Source organism: Cebus imitator, unplaced genomic scaffold (assembly GCF_001604975.1).
Source record: "Cebus imitator isolate Cc_AM_T3 unplaced genomic scaffold, Cebus_imitator-1.0 Scaffold78, whole genome shotgun sequence".
Lineage (NCBI taxonomy): Eukaryota > Metazoa > Chordata > Mammalia > Primates > Cebidae > Cebus > Cebus imitator.
The window spans coordinates 1,208,234-1,229,080 of NW_016107393.1; the positions used below are offsets into that span (position 1 = coordinate 1,208,234).

The window sequence follows — 20,847 nt, forward strand, 5'->3', positions numbered from 1 at the left end:
TGTTTTAAATTTTAAACATGAATAAAACCCATGAATGATCACATAAAATGGCAGAATGGAAGTATCTCAAATTATGTGTCTTCATCTTTACCATCACTATGCTATCATTGTTTATTCTGAATATAGTATAAAAATACTTCATATTCCTGCTTATTTCTTTAAAAGCAGGAATATGAAGTTCTGCAAGGTTGGAAACACAAACGGCACCCAGAGAGTTTGAGAGGTTCCGAACAGTTAGGAACTTACTATTGAAAGTGTGTAGCTGCATCCACCTTTGTCAGGAACCAGCTGTATGACTGGGCATTCTTAGAATTTACTTACATTATGTGTGCAAAGAAAGGATAAATAAAAAACACTAATGTGAAACTTTCATATCAACTATTTTTATCTTAACAGTAACCTCAGCAATTGTTTGGAATTTATACCAACAAAAGACATTTCTTAAGAGGTATATCTCATCATTGACTTTATTCAGAATTGCTGGCACATGGTGATAATAAAAAGCAGACCGAATTTTAGTTGGCTTTATTACCATTTTAAAATTCTCTACAGATGGTGCTCCTTCAGATCACCACCCTTGGTGCAAGGTGGTCAGAGTGTAACCATGAAATGGGGGAGGGAGGACAGATGAGGGGAGAGGGGAGAACCTGGAGCTTCTCCATTTTTGTACTGCACTTCCAAACAAAATATTTCTTCCATATGGGGTTCCTTGTCAAAAAAGTCTGAAAACCTCTGTAGGAAAATATCTAGGTCAAGAAACTGAGAACTGGCATTTCAGGAAAAGAGCTCGGAAGAGAGTCTAAGCCCAAGAAAAGGTCTGGGAGTCATTTGAGGAGAGATAGTAGTGAAACTTATAAGGATGCTGAGGAAAAAGAGAAGAGAATTAAAAAAATACACCCTTGGGGGACAGTTCTGTTTAGGGGATGGTGGGGAAAGACGGGCTAGAAAAAGCCTAAGAAGGAAAGAATCAGAAAGAAAGGAAAATCCAGAAGTGTATGGCTTTACAGAATCCAAGGCTCGAGAGAGTTTTAAGAAAAGAGAGGCCAACTCAATTAGGGGCCATAAAGAGAGCAGGAAGCTGAAGAGAACAAAGGTTGTAGCATTTAATACTTGGAAGGTGACTGTGATATTCAACAGGAGCAGAAATCACATATTACAGACTTAATTCCTCAGTAAGGAATGGGTAAATACTCTGGTATGTCAGTCTTTTGGAATACTGTGCAACAATAAAAGATGATGAGGTATAAACATGGAAAGAATTCCAAGGCATATAGTTGAGTGGAAAAACAGGTTCACGTTGGTATGTAAATATACAATTTATGTTAAAATAGACAATCAAAATACACACTAAACTATTTTTCCTAAGGCTACATGTGTATGTGAATACTCTGGAAATGGTTTGGAAAGACACAATACACTAATAACAAAACATAGCTGTGCAACCCGTATCGGGATTGGGGGTTGAGCTCAAAGGAGATTTGGAGGTTTATTAGCAATATTTTGATTTGTTACAGAAAAATATATTCATATAATTACCGTGGAATTGAAAATTATACAAAAAGAAAGAAATTGCCTTGCAAGAAGTTAGGAAGTGTGGAGTGAAGTGGGGGAGTGCAGGGAGGAGAAACTGTGACGAGGCCTGGAGAAAAAGCGGCTTGTAGGGATGACTTTTTAACTGGGGAGGCAGAGTGTGCTTTTAGGTTTAGAAGGGTCATGATGAATAAAACGTATTTTGAAAATGGAAGCCAAAGGAGCATGACTGATAGAGCCAGGTTGGGGTAGGGGGTGGGGAGGTGGAGGGAATGGAATTAGGGCACCAGTGGAGGGGCTGGTCTTGAAGATGAAAGATGGAGAAAAAGGTCTGTAAAGATCATACAGAGGAATATTAAAGTACAGAGGAAAGAATTACTTCCTCTGGGAAGAGTGCTGCAGGAAAGGCATGAGGACAGCTGCAGAGGGTGGGGCAGGCAGTGGCCTGTGCTCAGAAGATGGTGGCAGAGGTTTTATATAGCAGATATGGCAAGACTATGTCAAGGTTCCCACTTGGGTTGATCCAGTAGTTGCCTTGTTGTGGAGCAGATCCAATGTGCCCTAACCCTGGCCTCACAAGCTGTCCCAGCAAAACCTAGCAATGTTAGAACAGGAATAAGGCAGCAGAAGGTCTGGGGTGTGTGAGGTGGAGCTAGTGGAAGGGTGGGGTATGAGAGAAAGAGGAATGGTGCCTACTATCTGGAATGGCTGCAAGAGAGGTTAAAATGTGCCCCATAGTTGTTGCTGTCCTTTCTAGATACCTTGGAAGTTGTCCCAGGCAACGGCTAGAACAGACTTTTTATCTCCACCTCCAATATTGTTCTTATTGGTTTTCTAGCCACAAGGCCTTTTGTCTTTAAAGAAAAGCAAAAGTTGCTCCCCACTTCCTTTGCGCTGTGTAACTCTGATTTCTAGGGTGCAAAAATCCTTTCTCCACCCAACTTGCACCCCCACTTCCCCAGAAAACAGAATAAATCATGGCTTGCTAAAACTGAAGTGATTTGAACTTCATTTTCTAATTTTGATGGCAGATTTTTGGAGAACAGACAAAAATATAATAAATTATAAGATGAAAAGACATTCTCAATCATTTCTCTAGTTATTCAACTGATTTCTGAATGTTTTAAATGTAAGCTAGGATTTGTTACTTTAAAAATCACTTATATGTTCTTAGCACTGTCAGAAAAGTATGGCTAAATGTCCAAATAACGAAGAAACACATCAACAAGAGCTTTTTCTTACCGAAATATATCACGATGGTTTTTGATGTTCCAATCATATTCTCCTTTACTGACAAGTTCAAAGAATTCAGTTCTCCTCCTGCAGGAAAATCAAATGAAGAAAGAAGAAAAAAAACCTGGAATGAAATTTCCCAGTCTGTGGGGTGACATAAATACATTTATGGGAAAAACATAAGACCACCTGAACCAAGTAACTTAATATTTGAAATTATGAGGCTAAAGCGCTATCAAAATAAATCACTTTCTAAAAAATGTTGAGGCTTCAAGGAAAAGTCACAATCATTTCTGAATGTATTTACAACAGAGGAGATTATAGAGCCATAAAACAGAAAACAATGCATTTAGGATTATGTGCTGTGAAGTCCTTGTGACACTTACTGAAAGTCAGAGAAGGAAGGCAAGGACAAATAAAAAGTGGGAACAATTCTAGAATGTTCTTTTATCATCCAACAAAGAATTGAGCTGCACGATGATCCAAGATAAGATAAACTCCCTGGTAGTAAATTCAAGATAAAAATGTTTTTCCAGGTTAGAAAATAACTATTTCACCATTTCAGTGCTTAAACCCATAGGCTATGAAATCTGAAAGTAACTGTGTTTAAACACTCATTCAGTAACTCACTTGCTGTACAACTTTGGGAAGTTAAGTAAACCCTCTGAGTCTCAATTTCCTAATCTCTAACACGGGGATTTTGGTGGCTACCTCACAGAGTTAGTGTGAGGATTAATGAATGACATGTGAAAAGCACGCAGCATAGTGTTTGAACATTTTAAATGTTTACATTTAAATGTTTACAGTGCTTGACACTGTAAACCAAAAATAAAATTCTAAGCCCCCAACCAAATCAATGAACTTCTCTTGGTCAAGGGCATTCCTAAGTTAACCTGAAACACTAGTTCAGGCCTTGATGGGAAGTGGGAGTTGGACATGCCTCATTATTCCTTCCTCCGTTTTGGAATGCTGGTTCAGTTGACCAGCATTAACATTAAAACAGGGACCTTAAGACTGACAAAGCAGACTCTTTGTAACAGTAAGATACCAACATGACAGATAGCAAGCCCTAAAATAAATAAAAGTATTTTATCCCAAAATATAATTATTTGACATATTTTGAAATGGCCTTGCAAAGCTGTCTCTTATGGAGAAAATCTACATTCTGTAGAGAATCCCTTTCCCTTTCCAGGTCTTTTTCCTAATCCAGGAGAGGATTAACTAAGAGCTTGGAACCTTTTTAAATCTGATAAGAAATATTTACAACTTATTCTCTCTGAAGGCTGCTGCTACCAGGAGGCTTCCTCTGCATAACAAAAATGTTGGTCTCCACAAGCCCTTATCTTAACGCAGACATTCCCATCAATTGATTCTAGGTCTTTAGAAAAACTCTTTCAACTAATTGCCAATCAGGAAATCTTTGAATCCACCTATGACCTGGAAGCCACTCCCCTCTTCAAGTTGTCCCACCTTTCCTGACTGAACCAGTGTACATCGTACATGTATTGATTGATGTCTTATGTCTCCCTAAAACATATAAAACCAAGCTGTAACCCAACCGCCTTGGGCATATGTTCTCAGGACTTCCTGAGTCTATGTCATGGACATGTCCTTAACCTCGGCAAAATAAACTTCTAAATTGATTGAGACCTGTCTAAGACACTTTTTGGTTTAACACATACATACACCCATGGCTATCCATTTGGAGATATATAGATATGGAAAAGACAAGAAAGGAATATTTTAAAGTTGTGAAACAGGGTGATATATTTCTGTTTTCAAAACTTTAATTAGATGATTTTCATTTTTAGTGAGAAAAGGAAAAAAAAGAGGACATCACCATTTTGATAAAAATCACTTCCCAAGTTTTCATCCTCTTGGCACTTGCTAATGAGAGAATATATAAAAGATTCTAACACACCATTTCCCAAAGTGCATCTCTCAAAATGCTAGTCTTGAGAGGTGCTCCATGTGAAGACATTCCTGGCCAAGTAGGTTTGAGAAATACTGCCCTGAATATACCTCTCTTGGAGACATCATCCACATTAGCCTTGGAAGTCTCTGAGAAATATTAAGGTAGAAAAACCTGTTTAACCTTATTTCGCCACAAATTCCACATAGTACTGATGTTTCAAAAACCACACTTTGGAAAATACCACCATCACATATAATTTATGGTAGAAATCAGACTAGGATCTTAGAAACTTAGTGCTGACCCTCTGTACAGGGGGACAGAGGACAAGCTGTTGAGAACCACTGGCTCCTCTGTGTCTGGCCTGGGATGCTCATCACCAACTGACCAGCTGTGTGGATTTCTTGCCAATGGGTCAGACCAACTACTAAATTTACTTGAAAGGAGACAGGTCAGGAAGACAAATGTGTAGCTCACTTCTGTATCAGAGACACAAAGATAGGCCCTGGATCTATCCTTTCAAGATGATGCAGGTCAAGGCCATGCTACATACAGCATGGAAGAATCTCCAAGGCAACCTTAGAGCAACTGGTGAGATGGCATAGCCCAGTAACATAGAAGGGCCCAGGAACTCCTTCTGCTTTAGGTGAGCAGGTATATATATTTCTTTTCTTCATATAACTTTATTATCTTCTTCACTTGACCCATTCCCTTCTTCATGATCAATGGTCATGCCTTTTTCATATTACTGAGACAGCCAAGTAAAAATGGCTCCCCAGAGAATCTCCAACTGGTCTGCACACTGGAAGGAGAGCTGTGCCCTCAGGAAATTTGTGCTGCTCACAGTGGGGAGGAGCCTGTCCCCTTCTGTTACTGTGTGGGAACCTAGGATTCAATTTGTGAGATGGGGGCCTATTAACAGGAACCCCTCTCACTTTGCTGAGGAGCGTTTTCCTTTTTGCCAAATAAATTCCATAACCTCTCACCCTTCAAAGTGTCTGCATGTCTAATCTTTCCTGGTCATGTGACAAGAAGCCAGTTTTTTTCTACGACACTGCTATGACTGACTGTGATGTGAAATAGAAAGGGAAGTAGTGGATGGAAAGAGCCCAGGTTTGGCCTCCCAGTGACCTGGGCTTAATGCTGACTGTCACTTATTAGTTGTGTGATCTTGGATGAGTGACTTCACATTGCTGAGCCTCACTTTCCAGCTTTGTAGTGAGAAACTGAGATAAAGTGTGCTAAACACTTGGCCCTGTTAGATACTCAATACCTGAAGCTATGGTTAATATGTAGATAATATTAATTCTATTACTGCCAACAATAATACGCAGTGGACTAATTGGACTAATGGAGATCTAGCAGTTTACCCAGTTTTCTCCTCTCACTACACAGAAATTCATCTTTTTCAAATTATTATGAAGTTCAACAAGTATTTATTGAACATCTACTCTGTCCCAAGTCTTTATTAGGCTTCACGGTCACAGGATAATTGGGGGTTACTTTTAAATGTCTCTGAGTTTAGCCAGGGCAACCAACAAATAAACAGGTAATTCCCTCTTTAAATGTAGTATGAATTAGAATAACAATACTGAGACTAGAGTGAGGTAAGAGAGGCACTCACCTGGGGCATGAAATTGAAGTTACAATCTAGTCTGCAAGAATCTGACAGGGCTTTTCTTGAATAGATTTTGTGTTGTTTTCTTACCTCAATCTCTCCAAATGGCAACTGTGAAGCCCTAGAAAAATTAGGATCTAGGGGAAACCAGTGTTTAAAGAGTTTGTTTGAGATAATAATTCTCATTCATTCGTCAATTCAACAAATATTTATTGAGCTTCTACTATATGTCAGGCATTGTTGTAGGTATTGAGAGGCAGAAATGAACAAAAGAGGGCCAAGCCCCTGTCTTCATGAAGCTTGCATTCTAGTGATTTCTTGTAATAACTCACAGAACTGAAATGGCCACCTAGGCACATATGATGACAAGGATGATGCCTGACAAGCGCTTTCAGAAAGTCTTTCAGAATCCTCCAGGATCCTCCCAGCCAAGAGAAGTGTGTTCTTCTGTGCTCCAAGGACACCCTGGATATACCTTAGCTGCTTGGGGCAGCTGTTATTTTAACATATTGTGTTCGTATCCCAGCTCTGCCACTCACCATCTGTGAAACCTTGAGCCAGGTACTCAACCCTTCTGAGCTTAATCACAGTAACTAATCCTTACTGATCACCTAGTTTTGCCAGGCACTCTGCTAAATGTTTTACATAAATAATTTCATTTAATCTTCCCACCAACCCTACAAGGTAGATCCCATTACTATAACTCTTTTACTAATAAGAAAACTGAAGCTGAGTAAGGTTAAGTAACCTACTCAAGGTCGGTCATGTGAGTAGTGTCAGAACCCAGCAAGTCTGCCAGGAACACAGTAAAGACCTAATGAATATCATCCTCATCATGGCTGGAACTAGGGTGAAGCACGTGAGGTGAGTAGTTCAAGTTCAGATCTCATCTTTATTTGGAATTTTGTTGTTGTGTTCATAATGGCTTTTTTGCATTTATTTTTATTTTGTTAAACATTGCATTAAAATATTTATCATGATAAAATATTTATCATGATAAGTCTTTCGGCACCCACTTCAAACAAACTCTTTAAACACTGGTTTCCCCTAGATGCTTATTTTTCTAGGGGCTTCACAGTTGCCATTTGGAGAGATTGAGGTAAGAAAACAACACAAAATCTATTCAAGAAAAGCCCTGTCAGAGTCTTGCAGACTAGATTCTAACTTGAACCAAATGTACAACATAACAAGTTGTAGGAAGTAAGAACACCATTTGCATCCAATATCTGACTCACTTTCCACTAACTATTGTTATATCTGCCCATAGTATGATCACTATAGGGAACATAACATCTTTGATATAGAGTTCCCTGGGTGCCTAACTCTTTGCAGAAAACAAATTCCTTTCCTTTTCGTTTTTTTTTGTTTGTTTGTTTTGGAGTTTCACTCTTGTTGCCCAGGCTGGAGTGCAATGGTGCCATCTTGGCTCACTGCAACCTCTGCCTCCTGAAGCAATTCTCCTGCCTCAGCCTCCTGAGTAGCTGGGATCACAGGCATGTGCCACCACAACTGGCTAATTTTGTATTTTTAGTAGAAATGGGTTTCTTCATGTTGGTCAGGCTGGTCTTGAACTCCCAACCTCAGGTGATTCGCCTGCCTCGGCCTCCCAAAGTGCTGGGATTATAGGCATGAGCCACTGTGCCCAGCCCAAATTCCTTTCTTTAAAAAAATGCAAATCTATGATATGACAATCAAACAGCATCATAAGAATAAACTCCCCAATGATAGAAATTTTAACAGCCAGAGTTGCTGGTGTGAAAGTCTTAAATCAACAGAATCAAAATCAGTCACAGACTTCACATCACATTAGCAATGCTAGGATGAAAGGGAACATCCATTATCCCTAGGGGACGGTGAGAGGAGCCTTTTCATAGGGTATATCAAAACGTAACATACTATATTACTTGATCCCTTAGTTTGAGACCAGCCTTAGCAACAAAGTGGGACTCTACCTCTACAAAAAATACAAAAATTAGCCATGTGTGGTGGCACATGCCTGTAGTCCCAGCTACTAGAGAGACTGAAGTGGAAGGATGGATTGAGCCTGGGAAGTCAAGGCTGCAGTGCGCTGTGATCACGACACTGCACTCCAGCCTGGGTGACAGAGTGAGACTCTGTCTCAAACAAAAAAAAAGAAAAAAAAAGAAAAGTCTAGTCACTGCTGGAACCATATACAACACATCTGGTAATGTATTTGGTCACATATTACATAGCCAAAGAGACACTTTAAAGTTTAAACCAAAGTATATTTAAATTTTTTTTTTTTGAGATGGAGTTTCACTCTTGTTGCCCAGGCTGGAGTGCAGTGGTGTGGTCTTGGCTCACTGCAACCTCTGCCCTCCAGGTTCAAGTGATTCTCCTGCCTAAGCCTCCCAAGTAGCTGGGACTACAGGCACACACCACCATGCCCAGCTAATTTTTGTATTTTTAGTAGAGACAGGGTCTCATTATGTTGGCCAGGCTGGTCTCAAACTCCTGACTTCAGATAATCCACTCACTTCAGCCTCCCAAAGTGCTAGAATTACAGGCATGAACTACTGTGCCCAGCCATATTTAAACTTTTTTAAAGTTCCTGAAAAAGATCCTTCTTGAAAGTTCAGGAGATGGAGTTAATCATTTTTACAAGGCTACAAAAAGGATTTTGAAGTGATGATATGCCAAGATCATGTAATAAATTTACTGTGCATGTTTAATAAATTTAAAAGGTATAAAAATTATACAACAGACATACACAGAGTTTCCATCTACCTCTACGCCTAGAAATAAAGCTCTACCAGTCCTGTTGAGGCCCTGTATACCTCCCAACTGCTACTTCTGTCTTTCTCCCACCCACCATACGATGACCATTTTCTAAATTTTGTCTAAAGCATCATCACATATACCCTTATAATTTTACTAGGTAAATTCTATATAATATTGCTCTACATGATTTAAAACTTTATACAAATAATGTCATCATAGTGTATGTATTATCTGGCAACTTGCTTTTTCCATTCAATGCTTGTGAGAGTCACCCACGTTGTTATATACAGTTCTAAGCTATTCCTTCACACTGATGTATGCTATTTCCATCTATTATTATACCACCGTTTATTTACCCATTTCCTGATGATGAAAATTTATATTATGTCCAATATTTCTTACTATTACATACAATGTAGCTATGAATTGTCTGTACATGTTTTCTTATGAATTTGTGTGAGTTCTCTCTCTCTCTCTGTGTATGCATATGTACATGTATATGTAAAATTGCTGGGTCATAGAATGACTTCTTTTCTATGTTTGAGTTTTCATTATATATACTGGTAGGGTTGTATGGAACATTTGAGAAAAATCTGCTATTCTCTCATTTTATAGGTGAGGAAACTCAAGGTGAAGGAAGGTGAAGCGACTTGCCTAGGGTCCCAGGGCAGCTATAGGAAGATGTAGGTAGATTACAAACCCCCAGCCTCTTGGTTCTGCCCTCTGAAATAATCTTTGTAAACTACGTGTAGCATAAACCTTTGCGGCCAGATAGCTTTTCATGTTGTGAGTGTGTGAACAGTGGTGGCCAGCAGCCCTCATTCAATGTAACGGCATCACAGGCTGCTATACCAAGACAATACCAAGAATCAAGGCAGACATAGACAGGGGTCTTTCCATTATCAATAAGGGAGTGCTCCAAAGAAGAGCTGCAGATGGCTTGGGCCAGGTCAGTGGTTCACAGTTCCAGGTGATGTATTTCTGACCTTCTTCCCAGTAATAATCATTACAAAGTAACAATGTGAAATTCACTGTGCTTTTGGGAACAAGTTTGCCCATACAGCTGTTCTGTTAGCATCTAAATGTATATGTGTATATAGATTAAACAGGGTAAACAGCATGAACATATGTGAAACTGTTAGAAACAGGGAAATTTTTAGAAGCGTGAGGCCGCTAAAAAGAATATTTGAAAATACACAAAATTATACAACACCCTCTGGATCCAGACTTCTTTGTCATGAGGAACTGTATCATTAACTTCTCACACAGATCATGGGGAACCTTGGTTTTCAAGGACAATGGCAAGTACCTCAGCTAGTGAAAAGCAACTTACTGGAAAATCTCATTTATAATCAGATATGTTTTTATTAGGCTTTTATCCTGCTCTCCTGACATATGTTCCACTCAGAAAAATAGCAGTCTTTAAAAAAGCATCATTTGAACAGAACTGCTAAAATTACCTTCAAAAATAATTCTAAAGATTGGTTACCAGTCACCCAACACTACATTGAAATCTTTCTGGTTTGTAATTTATCTTCAAGGCATCTTTTATTTGTAAAATGAGAAATCACCATTTCTGTGTACATTTTAATCATGAATTTTTTTGTTGCAAATTTATGCATCTATACACGTACTTATGTATACATATTCTTTATCTATCTATTCATCTAACTCCTTTGAATCTACTAAAAGTCCATAAGCATTAGGAAGTTTTAATGCTGAGGTGGCCAATCATCATTGTAACTCTCCTCAGTTTCAACTCCAGGGTTGTCAGGTAGGGGTTGCTGGGTGTACGGATGTGTGGATAGGGTGGGTGCGTGCTTTTGGTTGTCTTACAGCTTGCTCAACAGGCAAATCATACATCTGCAAATAATTGTTAAATGCGGATTCTAGAGGGATTTCTGGACTTTTTAAACCATTGGAGAGGACTAGAAAATTAATACACAGATGTTAACTACCATTGTTATGACTAAAGAAAAGAAAGTGTTCTATTTAATTCTGAAGTGAATTTTCTCCCTGCTTTAGACTAGCACTGATAATAGAAGGGCCTGCCAAGAACCTGAGTGAAATGACCTGTTTGATGCTTGCCGTTGTTGATGGCACAAATAAACTGGCAAAAATGCAGGAAACAGAAAGGTAAGAATTGCTCTAGATGTTGAAAATGGCAGATTAGAGACCACGAGGCCCTAGCAGTCAGTTCAGTCAAACCACAATCACCAGGCAAAGAAGCCGTGGACACCATGGCTAGACGGGGCGCACTCCAGCTGCTCCTGCTTTCAGTTCACCACAGCCCTTCACTTCTGGGTGTTGCTGCCCTCTCTCTTCCCCGCTGGGCTCTGAGTCCCTGAAGGTAAGAGCCATATCTTATCTCTTGTGCATTCCCAGCAACTAGCACAGTGCCTGTTACAAAGAAACCATTACGACGTGCTAGCTGGATACATTTCTCATATTTTAGTGAGTTCTGATTTCATGTGGATGGGAATATGGGATGAGTATATGGCAAAATGCTTTGAAATATGTCAAGAAATACCAAAATACTTCCTCCATCAACCTACTACAGGGGCTCTATCCTGGTGTTATAATAATATATAATTTCAATGAGTTAAGTTATCAGGCTCTGTTAAAATATAATAATGTTTGGGAGAGAATAATGGCTTAAGTTCTATCAGTCATTAACACCTTATTATTCATCAGTTTACTTTCTAATATGGGGTTGGTGGACTGTAGGCAACTGGAAGTTGAGAACACTGAACATAGTCGGCTTTTAATAAATTAGCTGGGCATGGTGGCGCATGCCTGTAGTCCCAGGTACTCGTGAGGTTGAGGCAGAAGAATCGCTTGAACCTGGGAGGTAGAGGTTGCAGTGAGCTGAGATAGTGCCACTGCACTCCAGCCTGGCAACAGTGACTCCATCGCAAAAAAAAAAAAAAACAATCAATATCCAATCAAAAATCACATTATTTTCAGGTAAAAAATTGATAAAAAAAAAAAAAAAAAAAAAAAAAAAAAAAAAAAAATCCACTTGTAACTGCTGCTAATTGGAGTGTATATTCAGGGCAACTTGAATCCATGCTCCTGGGTTGCAGTTCTCAATTTTGGCCCAAATAAACTCTCTACTTATATTAATTTTGCCACAGCTTCTTCCTTTTAGGTTGACATTAATAATAGTACCTATTTTAAATAGGACTGCTTTCACTGTTGAATGGCATAATGTGTATATAAAGGTCCTAAGCAAGCACTCAAAAAAATATTATTTGTTGTTTTTATTACTAATAGTAGAAGGTGCATAGGTCATCTTTGTTGATTTACATGCAGATAAATAGTACAGGGCATTTGTACCATCTCTTTGAAGTTACAACATTTGTAATTTTAGATCTGTCGGCCCACTCCAACAAGCATCATCTTTTATGGTGCATATTTTATTAAGTTTTCTGGCTGAGTGATTCCTTTTTTTTATAAGAAACTTTACATTGTCAAAGCTCTTTCATAAAGTTAATCTCTTTTAACTGCCACAGGATCCTAGGAGATTAGAATGGGTGATATGCCTATACACATGTTGCTGACAAGGAAACTGAAGCAAACAGAGATCTGACTCTTAAAGTTGGTGAAATTACTACTTAATTATCAAAGCCTTATTCACTGCAGGGACTCAGAAATAGGCACAGAAATCAACTTCAGAAAATCACTCAGCAGTAACTGGAAAACGTCTTCACTGAGTTAGAAAATCAGAATGAATCATTAACCCCCAGGCTCAGGTTGTGAAACTTAGAAGTTCACATTAAGGATTTTGTTTTTGTATTTTAATCTTGTGAATTCTGCTTTCATATGCCATTTGAATAGCACAGAATCCCAAGGACACACAAGGTCTTTAGAAATTAAAGTCATAAACTTTTGTGGATGTTTTGAGAGCCTTTCCACATTTCCATGAATCTTATCTATTTTTTCTTGTTAGAGCATGGCAAGAAATCCTTCCCCTGGGAATGAGTCAGAAACCCGTCTCCAAAAGGCAGGCCTCTATCCCACCCAGCCTAGACCTCTCCTAGAGGGACAGTGAGCTTCCTATTTGGTTTATTTAACTGTATCATGACTTTTGAGTTGAGTAGTCAGGGTAGAAGAACCAACAATAATCCAGACTTCCAGAAACTAGTTGTACGGGGACCTTTATATCCTCTTGGCCCACCTAGCCCTCTCCTGCCATTGCTGCTACACGCAGTGCCTCGGTGGTCAGGCGGATCACATACTTTCTGCCCTGGCACTGCGCTGACTTCATGTGTGGGACCAAAAAATGGGATGGCTGCAGGAATGCCCAGCCATCAGGCACATACAACCTGGAAGTATGTGAGAGTTAACACCCCACAGAGTGACCTTTGGCTGATGAGGATGGTGGGTGGTAGACAATTTTGAAGTGCAATATATGAGACTTCACAGATGGTCCCTGCAGCATCAAGCTGACCATAGCAGTGAACAACAAAGAAATGTGTCCTTCCTTTCACTGGCTTCCCTCCTTCCCCATTTCACTGTCCCATCCCCTCACTCTTATTCTTGGTATCATTTCCAAAACAAAACTACCTGAATGCAAGCCCTTAGCTCCAACTTTGCTTTGGTAGAGGACACAGGGACCCCAAGCTGGTGTTTAAACTGATTATAGAACATCTGGAAAGGTTAACATTATCACATAATATATCCCCAATTAAAATTACAATTATTTCTTGATTCTTCCATTAGACAGTGAACAATTGTGATTGAAGAAAAAGCCCTGAAAGAGGAGGTGTGGGTTCCAGTTTTGCCAATAATGAGTTATGCGACCTGAGCTATGCTGTTTAACCATTTGGATCTCAGCGCCTAATCAGCAAAATAAAAGAGATGAATTGGATTGCAACATTTCTAAGATCACTTCCAATCCCACAATTGCACATCTTTTAAATAAAAACATCTAGGTGACAGTTTGCAGTAGCTGCTTTCCCCCTCATTATAACCCTAGGGATTGTTCTGGCTAAAAATACGGCAATATTTTAATGCAACTTTAGACAGGCAAGTGAACCAGTCCTCTGAAGGTCTAGATTAGAGAGTGGGCAGCTATTCAGAACCTCAAAAAACAATAATGCTGACAAAAAGAGAACAAGCCAGCTTCTTTGGGAGTCAGCAAACATTAGCAGGGGCTGCAGCATTAAGATAAGAACAGGGTAATGAGAAAACGAGTTGCAACCAACTTCCTTGACTGCATGCCAGCGGTCACTCAGTGATTCGTCAAATCCCTAACAGGGCTTGATAAATGGACTCAGTGTTGAGATTTTTTTCTCTCTCTTTAGAAGTTACTTGGAAACATAGTTTGGAAAATACTTCTACTTTGAGAAAAATAACACAAGATCCTGCAAGTGTGAGGGACAGGCAATAAAACATTAAAAGGATACAGGCTTTCCATAAATTCCAAATCAAGGAGCATTAATCAAGAAAAAGATGAAAGATTATGTCATTTAGGTCAACTAAAGGGCCACAGAACTTGCAAAATAAATAGGTTATAAAGCAAATGAGGTTGTAGATGTCACCATTTATGAGACATTTAAAAGACATGACATAGGTACTGTTATCTCCGTTTTATACTTGAAAGAAAGGCTCAGAGAAGTAAATAATTTATCTGCTGGCACACAGCTAATTAGTGGCAGAGCTGGGATTTCAATTTTTTAAGTATATTTTTTAAACTAATTATAAATTACATGTATCAAAGTAATACATGAACATAGTTAACAAATCAAATAGCACTAAAGACATATAATAAAATACAGCAGTGTTTTCCGTCTTGCTGCCTTTTGTCCTTGGCCTGTATTTCCTAATGCTTTCATTTGATTTTTTAATTTTGTTTATGTTCTTAATTTTTAAAAGTGCTTTCTTTTTCATGGTTGCTCCTATTATTATTTTTAAAAAGCATCCTGTTCTTGTTTCATGGATGCAATATGTTACCTCTCTGAGAATAGTAACAGCATTTTTTAGTTTTTTGTTTTCTTCCTCTCCCTGTTTTCTCTGAATTTCATTTTTTTTCTGTCTGTTTTGGCCCCCGTCCTTCATATTGGATGCTTATAAAATGTGCTGTGATTCTGTTTTCCACGTGTAATAGTAATGCATTAAAAAGCTAAATGGGAGTTGTGTGTGTGTGGGAGGGGTACACTTGCTGGATAAAATAATTTGAGTTTCAGATAAAAATAATTATTTTCAAAATTTTTATTGATACATAATATTTATACATATTTATTGGGCACATATGACATTTTATTACTTGCATAGAATGTGCCATGATCAAGTCAGGGTATTTAGGATATCTGCCACCTTGAATATTTACCATTTCTATCTGTTAGGAACATTTCAAGTCCTCTCTTATAGCTATTCTGAAATATACAAAAAATAATTTTGAGTATAAATATGTTCCAAATGTTTCATGAGATATCTAATTATCTTTCTATCCTAAAAAACTATTCATTATTTATCTGAAATTTAAATGTAACTGGACTTTCTGTACTTCTGCTTGCTAAATCTGACAACCCTGGGTGTGGGGCTTATAGACCCCTAGCTTCTAAGTGCTTGGCCATGGCCTATTGGTTTTCAATCCAGAGACTGGTTCCATTTAATTTAATCCCTTCTTCTGAGCACCGTATCTCATTCCCACCCTGTACCTTTCCTCAGATCAGAGGTCTTCATTTTATTTCTCCAGAGAATAAATTTCTGGCCTTCTTCAGGTAGAATAAAGGGAGTTACCTGGCTGTGTTGGTAGAGGACTTCCTGGGTGCTGAACATTTTATAGACTGACTTTCTAGCAATCTCTTTGAGCTTTGAGTGTCTTAAGCTTTGGACATCCCTTACAATTGAACCTAATTCTAACTGATGCAATGCCACAGTGCTTTTCAAACGGAGTCATTTCAAAGCGAGTGACATGAGACTGCCTAGAAAAAGCGGTAGAAGAGACAGATCTTAAAGGATGGTCACTTCAGGAAGTCAGCGAGTGGAGGAACAGGATTCCATGTGGGAATGGTAATACGGTGAGGGCACAAGGAGCATTACACAGGGTGTTCCAAAGGGTAATGCATAGACTAGTCTGGTTGACATAGAGCAGTCACGTAGGGAGAAGTGGAAGGTTAGAATGAAAAAAGGTTGGGGCAGATTATAGAGGACCTTGAAAGTCAAACCAAGTTTAGAGCTTCCTTTGAAAGCAATGAGGACACTGAAGGTTTTTTGAGATGGAAGTTGGAGATACAGGTCTACAGTGTGAGGGAGGGTTAGAGTGAAGAATTTCAGAGTCTTCTACACAAAGGTCATAACATACATAGAAGTAACATAGAGATGAGGCCAGAGGAGTGATCTGAGTAGAGAAAGAAGAACATGGTTCAAGAGCTTAAACACAGGAGCAAGGAGAAAAGAAACCTGCCAAGGATCTAGAAGAGAAAAGAGAAAGGCGGCTGGAGATAGGGGAAGCAAGGAGAGTAGAAATTGATAATAACTCATTAAACCTTCCGATATCTCAAAGAAGATGGAAACTATCAGAAGTGAGTACAGATCATCATATCCGAGGAAAGAAATGTATGTCTCTGGTGACCTCTGAGAGTACAATCTTAATAGAGTGGAGATAGACTCTGTTCTTGATGGTGTAAATGGGTGTTAGGAAAATAGAGGTACTAAATGTGCTCTATTTATTTAAAAAGGTAGACAGTAAAAGAAAGGTAAATAAAAAAGCAATTAAAGATCTCCATGGGATCAAATGAAATAATTTTTTAAGGGAGTAGCATAGCTTGGTCTCTAAGATAGGAAAAAATTGTGCAAATCAGCGGCAGGAGAAATTTCCAGGCTGCTAAAAGAGGTGGCACCTGATAAAGCAGGTCTCACTGGAAATGGGAGGGTACAATTTCCAGCTCAGAGAAAGGCCTGAACTTTGGCAAAATGCAGAGAAAGAAAGAGAAAGAAAAGAAGTAAGGAGTGAACTGTTGGATTGCTAGTTAATTTTCAATCAGTGAATATTTTTCATCTTTATCATCAGTGCCATTATACAGCTGACCAGAAGTTAATAGTCTTAAATAGCAATATTAGTCAGTATCTAAAATTAAAATGGCCATCACTTAGTTTCAGAGTTGTGTGTCAAACAAGGCTCATAAACAAGGCTCATAAAACAGAAGACAAATAGAAATCTTGCGATTGTAGCCTTGATTCTCTCGCTTATATATACCACCTTAATGAACATCATTTATAGGAGAGAGAAACAACAAAAAAGGTTTAGCTCATTTACACACTGATATCCATGCTAGAATAGTAGGAAACCGCCAGTGTAGACCTGGAGATCAATTACAGGATGGAACTTTAGATATCCATTTGTCAAATAGATCAAATGCCAATACCTACTCAAAGTATAGCGTGAGGTCTGTTGCCAATATTGACTGCTTCAAAAGCTGCATAAGGTCACTATATTCCTTGGAGGACAGGTTGGCAAAGATATTGTGACCCTGTAATGAGAAAGTCAAAAGTCACAAGGGACAACATTAAATCTGTGGTTGTTGATTACATGTTTTTCCTTTATTAAAAAAAAGTCTTGGAACATTTAAAAAATCACTTTTTAAAAAGTGTAGTGAAATTCTGCATAAATAGAAACAGATTCCCTGGAAGCATAGCAAAGTCAGAATGCAAGTCATTTTTGAGAAAGTCTACCAACTTTGTTACGTGCTTAGTCTGAAAGGGAAATTTGAAATTGTTGGAATTTATCTTACTGTGAATATGTTGTGCCCACAATTCCATCTGACTACCTGTTTCCTATGGAATTACTTAGAGGAGAAGCTTGTAAAACATTTGAGAACATTTCTCCCCCTAAAATAAATACTATTTTTACTTCCAGTAAAGGTTTAAGCTGGCATTTTGGAAACACTTGCCATAGCAACAAATGACTTTAAGAAGAATAAAAAGATCAGACCAGTGTTTCTCAACTGGGGGAGATGTCAACAATGGGGAACATTAGCAAGGTCTAGTGACATTTTTGATTGTCACAACTGACAGGAGTGCTACTGGCATCTAGCAGTAGAGGCCAGGGATGCTGCTACGCATCCTGTGATGCACAGGAGACTCCCACAACAAAGACTTACCTGGCCCAATATGTCGCTGCTGCTGAAGCAGAGGAACCCTACCTCCCACCATTAAGGTGCATCTTGATGAAGTGTTTGGCAGGCTGCTTTAGTATGGTGAATATGAATAATTATTGAATAGCTAGGATGTATAAGGCATGGTTCTTGGCACAATGGGATTCTAAAATGACCATTACCTAAGTAAAGCTGGGATGACATTTTTATCTCCGTACCTTTGAAAGGTACCCTTGTTTTCATCAAAATTTATGTTACCCACATTAGGCTAAATTATTTGTCTTTAGTAAAGTGAAAAATCCTTCTGTAAAGTGACCAAAAATTCACTTAGTTTGTTTTGAAAGTTAGGACTCAAACACCGCATGTTCTCACTCATAGGCGGGTGTTGAACAATGAGAACACATGGACACAGGGAGGGGAGCACTACACACTGGGGTCAGTTGGGGGGAAACAGGGGAGGGACAGTGGGGGGTGGGGAGCTGGGGAGAGATAGCAAGGGGAGAGATGTCAGATGTAGGTGATGGGTAGGAAGGCAGCAAATCACACTGCCACGTGTGTACCTATGCAACAATTTTGCATGTTCTTCACATGTACCCCCAAACCTANTGGGGAGAGATAGCAAGGGGAGAAATGCCAGATGTAGGTGATGGGGAGGAAGGCAGCAAATCACACTGCCACGTGTGTACCTATGCAACAATTTTTCATGTTCTTCACATGTACCCCAAAACCAAAAATGCAATAAAATAAATAAATGGGAAAAAAAAAGAAAGTTAGGACTTTTCATTTTCCAGGTTTTCTTAGTGTGAAATATGAACTCATCATTATATGGCCTGGGAACTGGATCAGTTTTAAATCATATGTTGAGAGCTGGAAGATGGTGGAGGAGTACTGCCTGAGAATGAACCATTATCCAATGAGAGGTAAATTAATTATTTCAGCAAATTAGAATTATCAATTAGTAAATTATCTCTTACCAGGCACCAGATGATGATCTGTTCTCCCAAGTTAATTTATTTCATTGGGTGAACCTGCCACTCCTTAAAGAATAGAGTATATTGGTTCCACCTGGGACCAGGTCCAATATTAATAATAATTTTCAAATGAGCTCTTCAGACCCTTAATTCAGCCATTAAGAAGACAAATAACAAAAGGAATGCTGCACCATGATTCTGCCCAGGTTTTTTGCCTGTGCATTACCCAAGGGTCAATCACAGGCAGGTGTTCTGGGACTGGAGAAAATGTGGTAGGAAGCTATGGAAAAGCAGTCACCTGGGTCCAGCCATGCACCAAGCATCTCCCAAAGAAATGCAGCCTTTAGGAGGAAGTTGTAGTAAAGGTTAACACTGAGATATGAAGAAAGCTGGTCTGAACTTGAGGATGCTGATTATTTTATGAGGGTGTGCATTTTATTACAGTCATGCATCATATAGCAATGGGGTACATCCCAAGAAATACATTGTTAGGTGACCTCCTCATTGTGTGAACATCATAGGGTGCACTTACACAAAACTAGGTGATAGAGCTTACTGCATACCTATGCTATATGGGATAGCCTATTGCTCCTAGGCTACATCATACACCAATACAGCATGTTCCTGTACGGAATGCTGTGGGCAACTATAACACAATGGTATTTGTATATCTAAACCTATTTAAATATAGAAAAGGTACCGTAAAAATATGGTATTTTGAAGGATATATAATCACTAATGACATTTACAGCTAAGAGTGACAGTGCTAGCCAGAGCGGCTTTAATTTTTTTAAAAAGTTAATTTGCAATCAGTGTATTGTTTATATGCAGATTAGTCTTCTATAGTGCCTTAACATTTTGGTCCCTGAAGTAGATTTGAGTCTCTCTGAAATACTGCCTCTACTCTGTTAGGGAAGCAGTGTGTGGCATTAATGGAACGACATGCAGATGTGGAGGAAGAAAAGTCTGGGCAAACTTCCTCAAGCCATCTAACCTCTCTGCACCAGAGCTTACTTGGAAAGTGGAACAATACCACCAGTGGCATTTCTGCCTTTCTGATGGGCAGGACCATGGGGGGCTGGAGGCAGTGCTGGGACAGAGCATGGTTCCGCCTTTGATAGTCTCTGCTCTTTATAGGGAACCCCAGAGTGAAGGACGGCCAATGTGTTTTGTTTGTATGGACACAAATTCTGAGTGAGTGGGGTTTGTTTCCCTAAGGAAACCTGACATCCTGTTTATAATGCTTGTTATTACAAAGGTGGTGGTTTGTGGAGCCAGAGGTGTATAGTCATCACCTTTATCAGTACAGAAAAGATAATCTGAATCGAAGTTTTTCCACAGAACTTTTGGAGGAAAATTCCATAGCTACAGAGGCCAGGATGCTGGCTTTTGCCAGTTACTGAGAGCCTAACTCTTGGTGTTTCATTCCCAACTGAAAACACATCATCCCCAGCAGGTTTTCCCTTGTGCAGCCTGCATTCAAGTTCCGGAGTGCCGACTCTCCTTTACGGGGTTGAAGGCCTTCATGATATTGCAAAAGACATGCTTTCTCAAGATAGGCTGGAGGAAAAAACCTCCATATTTAATGATGCTATTCCAGCGAAGCAGGGCCTTAATGATGATAATAATAATAATTAATGGCACAGCTAGAGAACTGACAAATAATGGGGAACAGATGATCCCTTCCTGGCCTCAAAAAAAAAAAAAAAAACAAAAAAAAAAAAAAAAAAAAAAAAA

At 39.0% G+C, this 20,847-nt stretch overlaps 2 protein-coding genes across 2 annotated transcripts in view; one reads left to right on the forward strand and one right to left on the reverse strand.

The window, feature by feature from the left end:
* The window catches only part of RBM45 (RNA binding motif protein 45), a 474,379-nt gene that overhangs the window by 66,554 nt on the left and 386,978 nt on the right, over positions 1-20,847 (forward strand). The gene's annotated exons all lie outside the window — the stretch shown is intronic.
* Positions 1-20,847, reverse strand: part of PDE11A (phosphodiesterase 11A) — a 398,839-nt gene that overhangs the window by 49,432 nt on the left and 328,560 nt on the right. Inside the window, exons 15-16 of the mRNA XM_017532656.2 lie at positions 17,415-17,515; positions 2,773-2,850 (exon numbers count right to left, since the gene is read on the reverse strand). Coding sequence (XP_017388145.1) covers positions 2,773-2,850; positions 17,415-17,515 — 179 coding nt within the window. The remainder of the gene's footprint in view (positions 1-2,772; positions 2,851-17,414; positions 17,516-20,847) is intronic.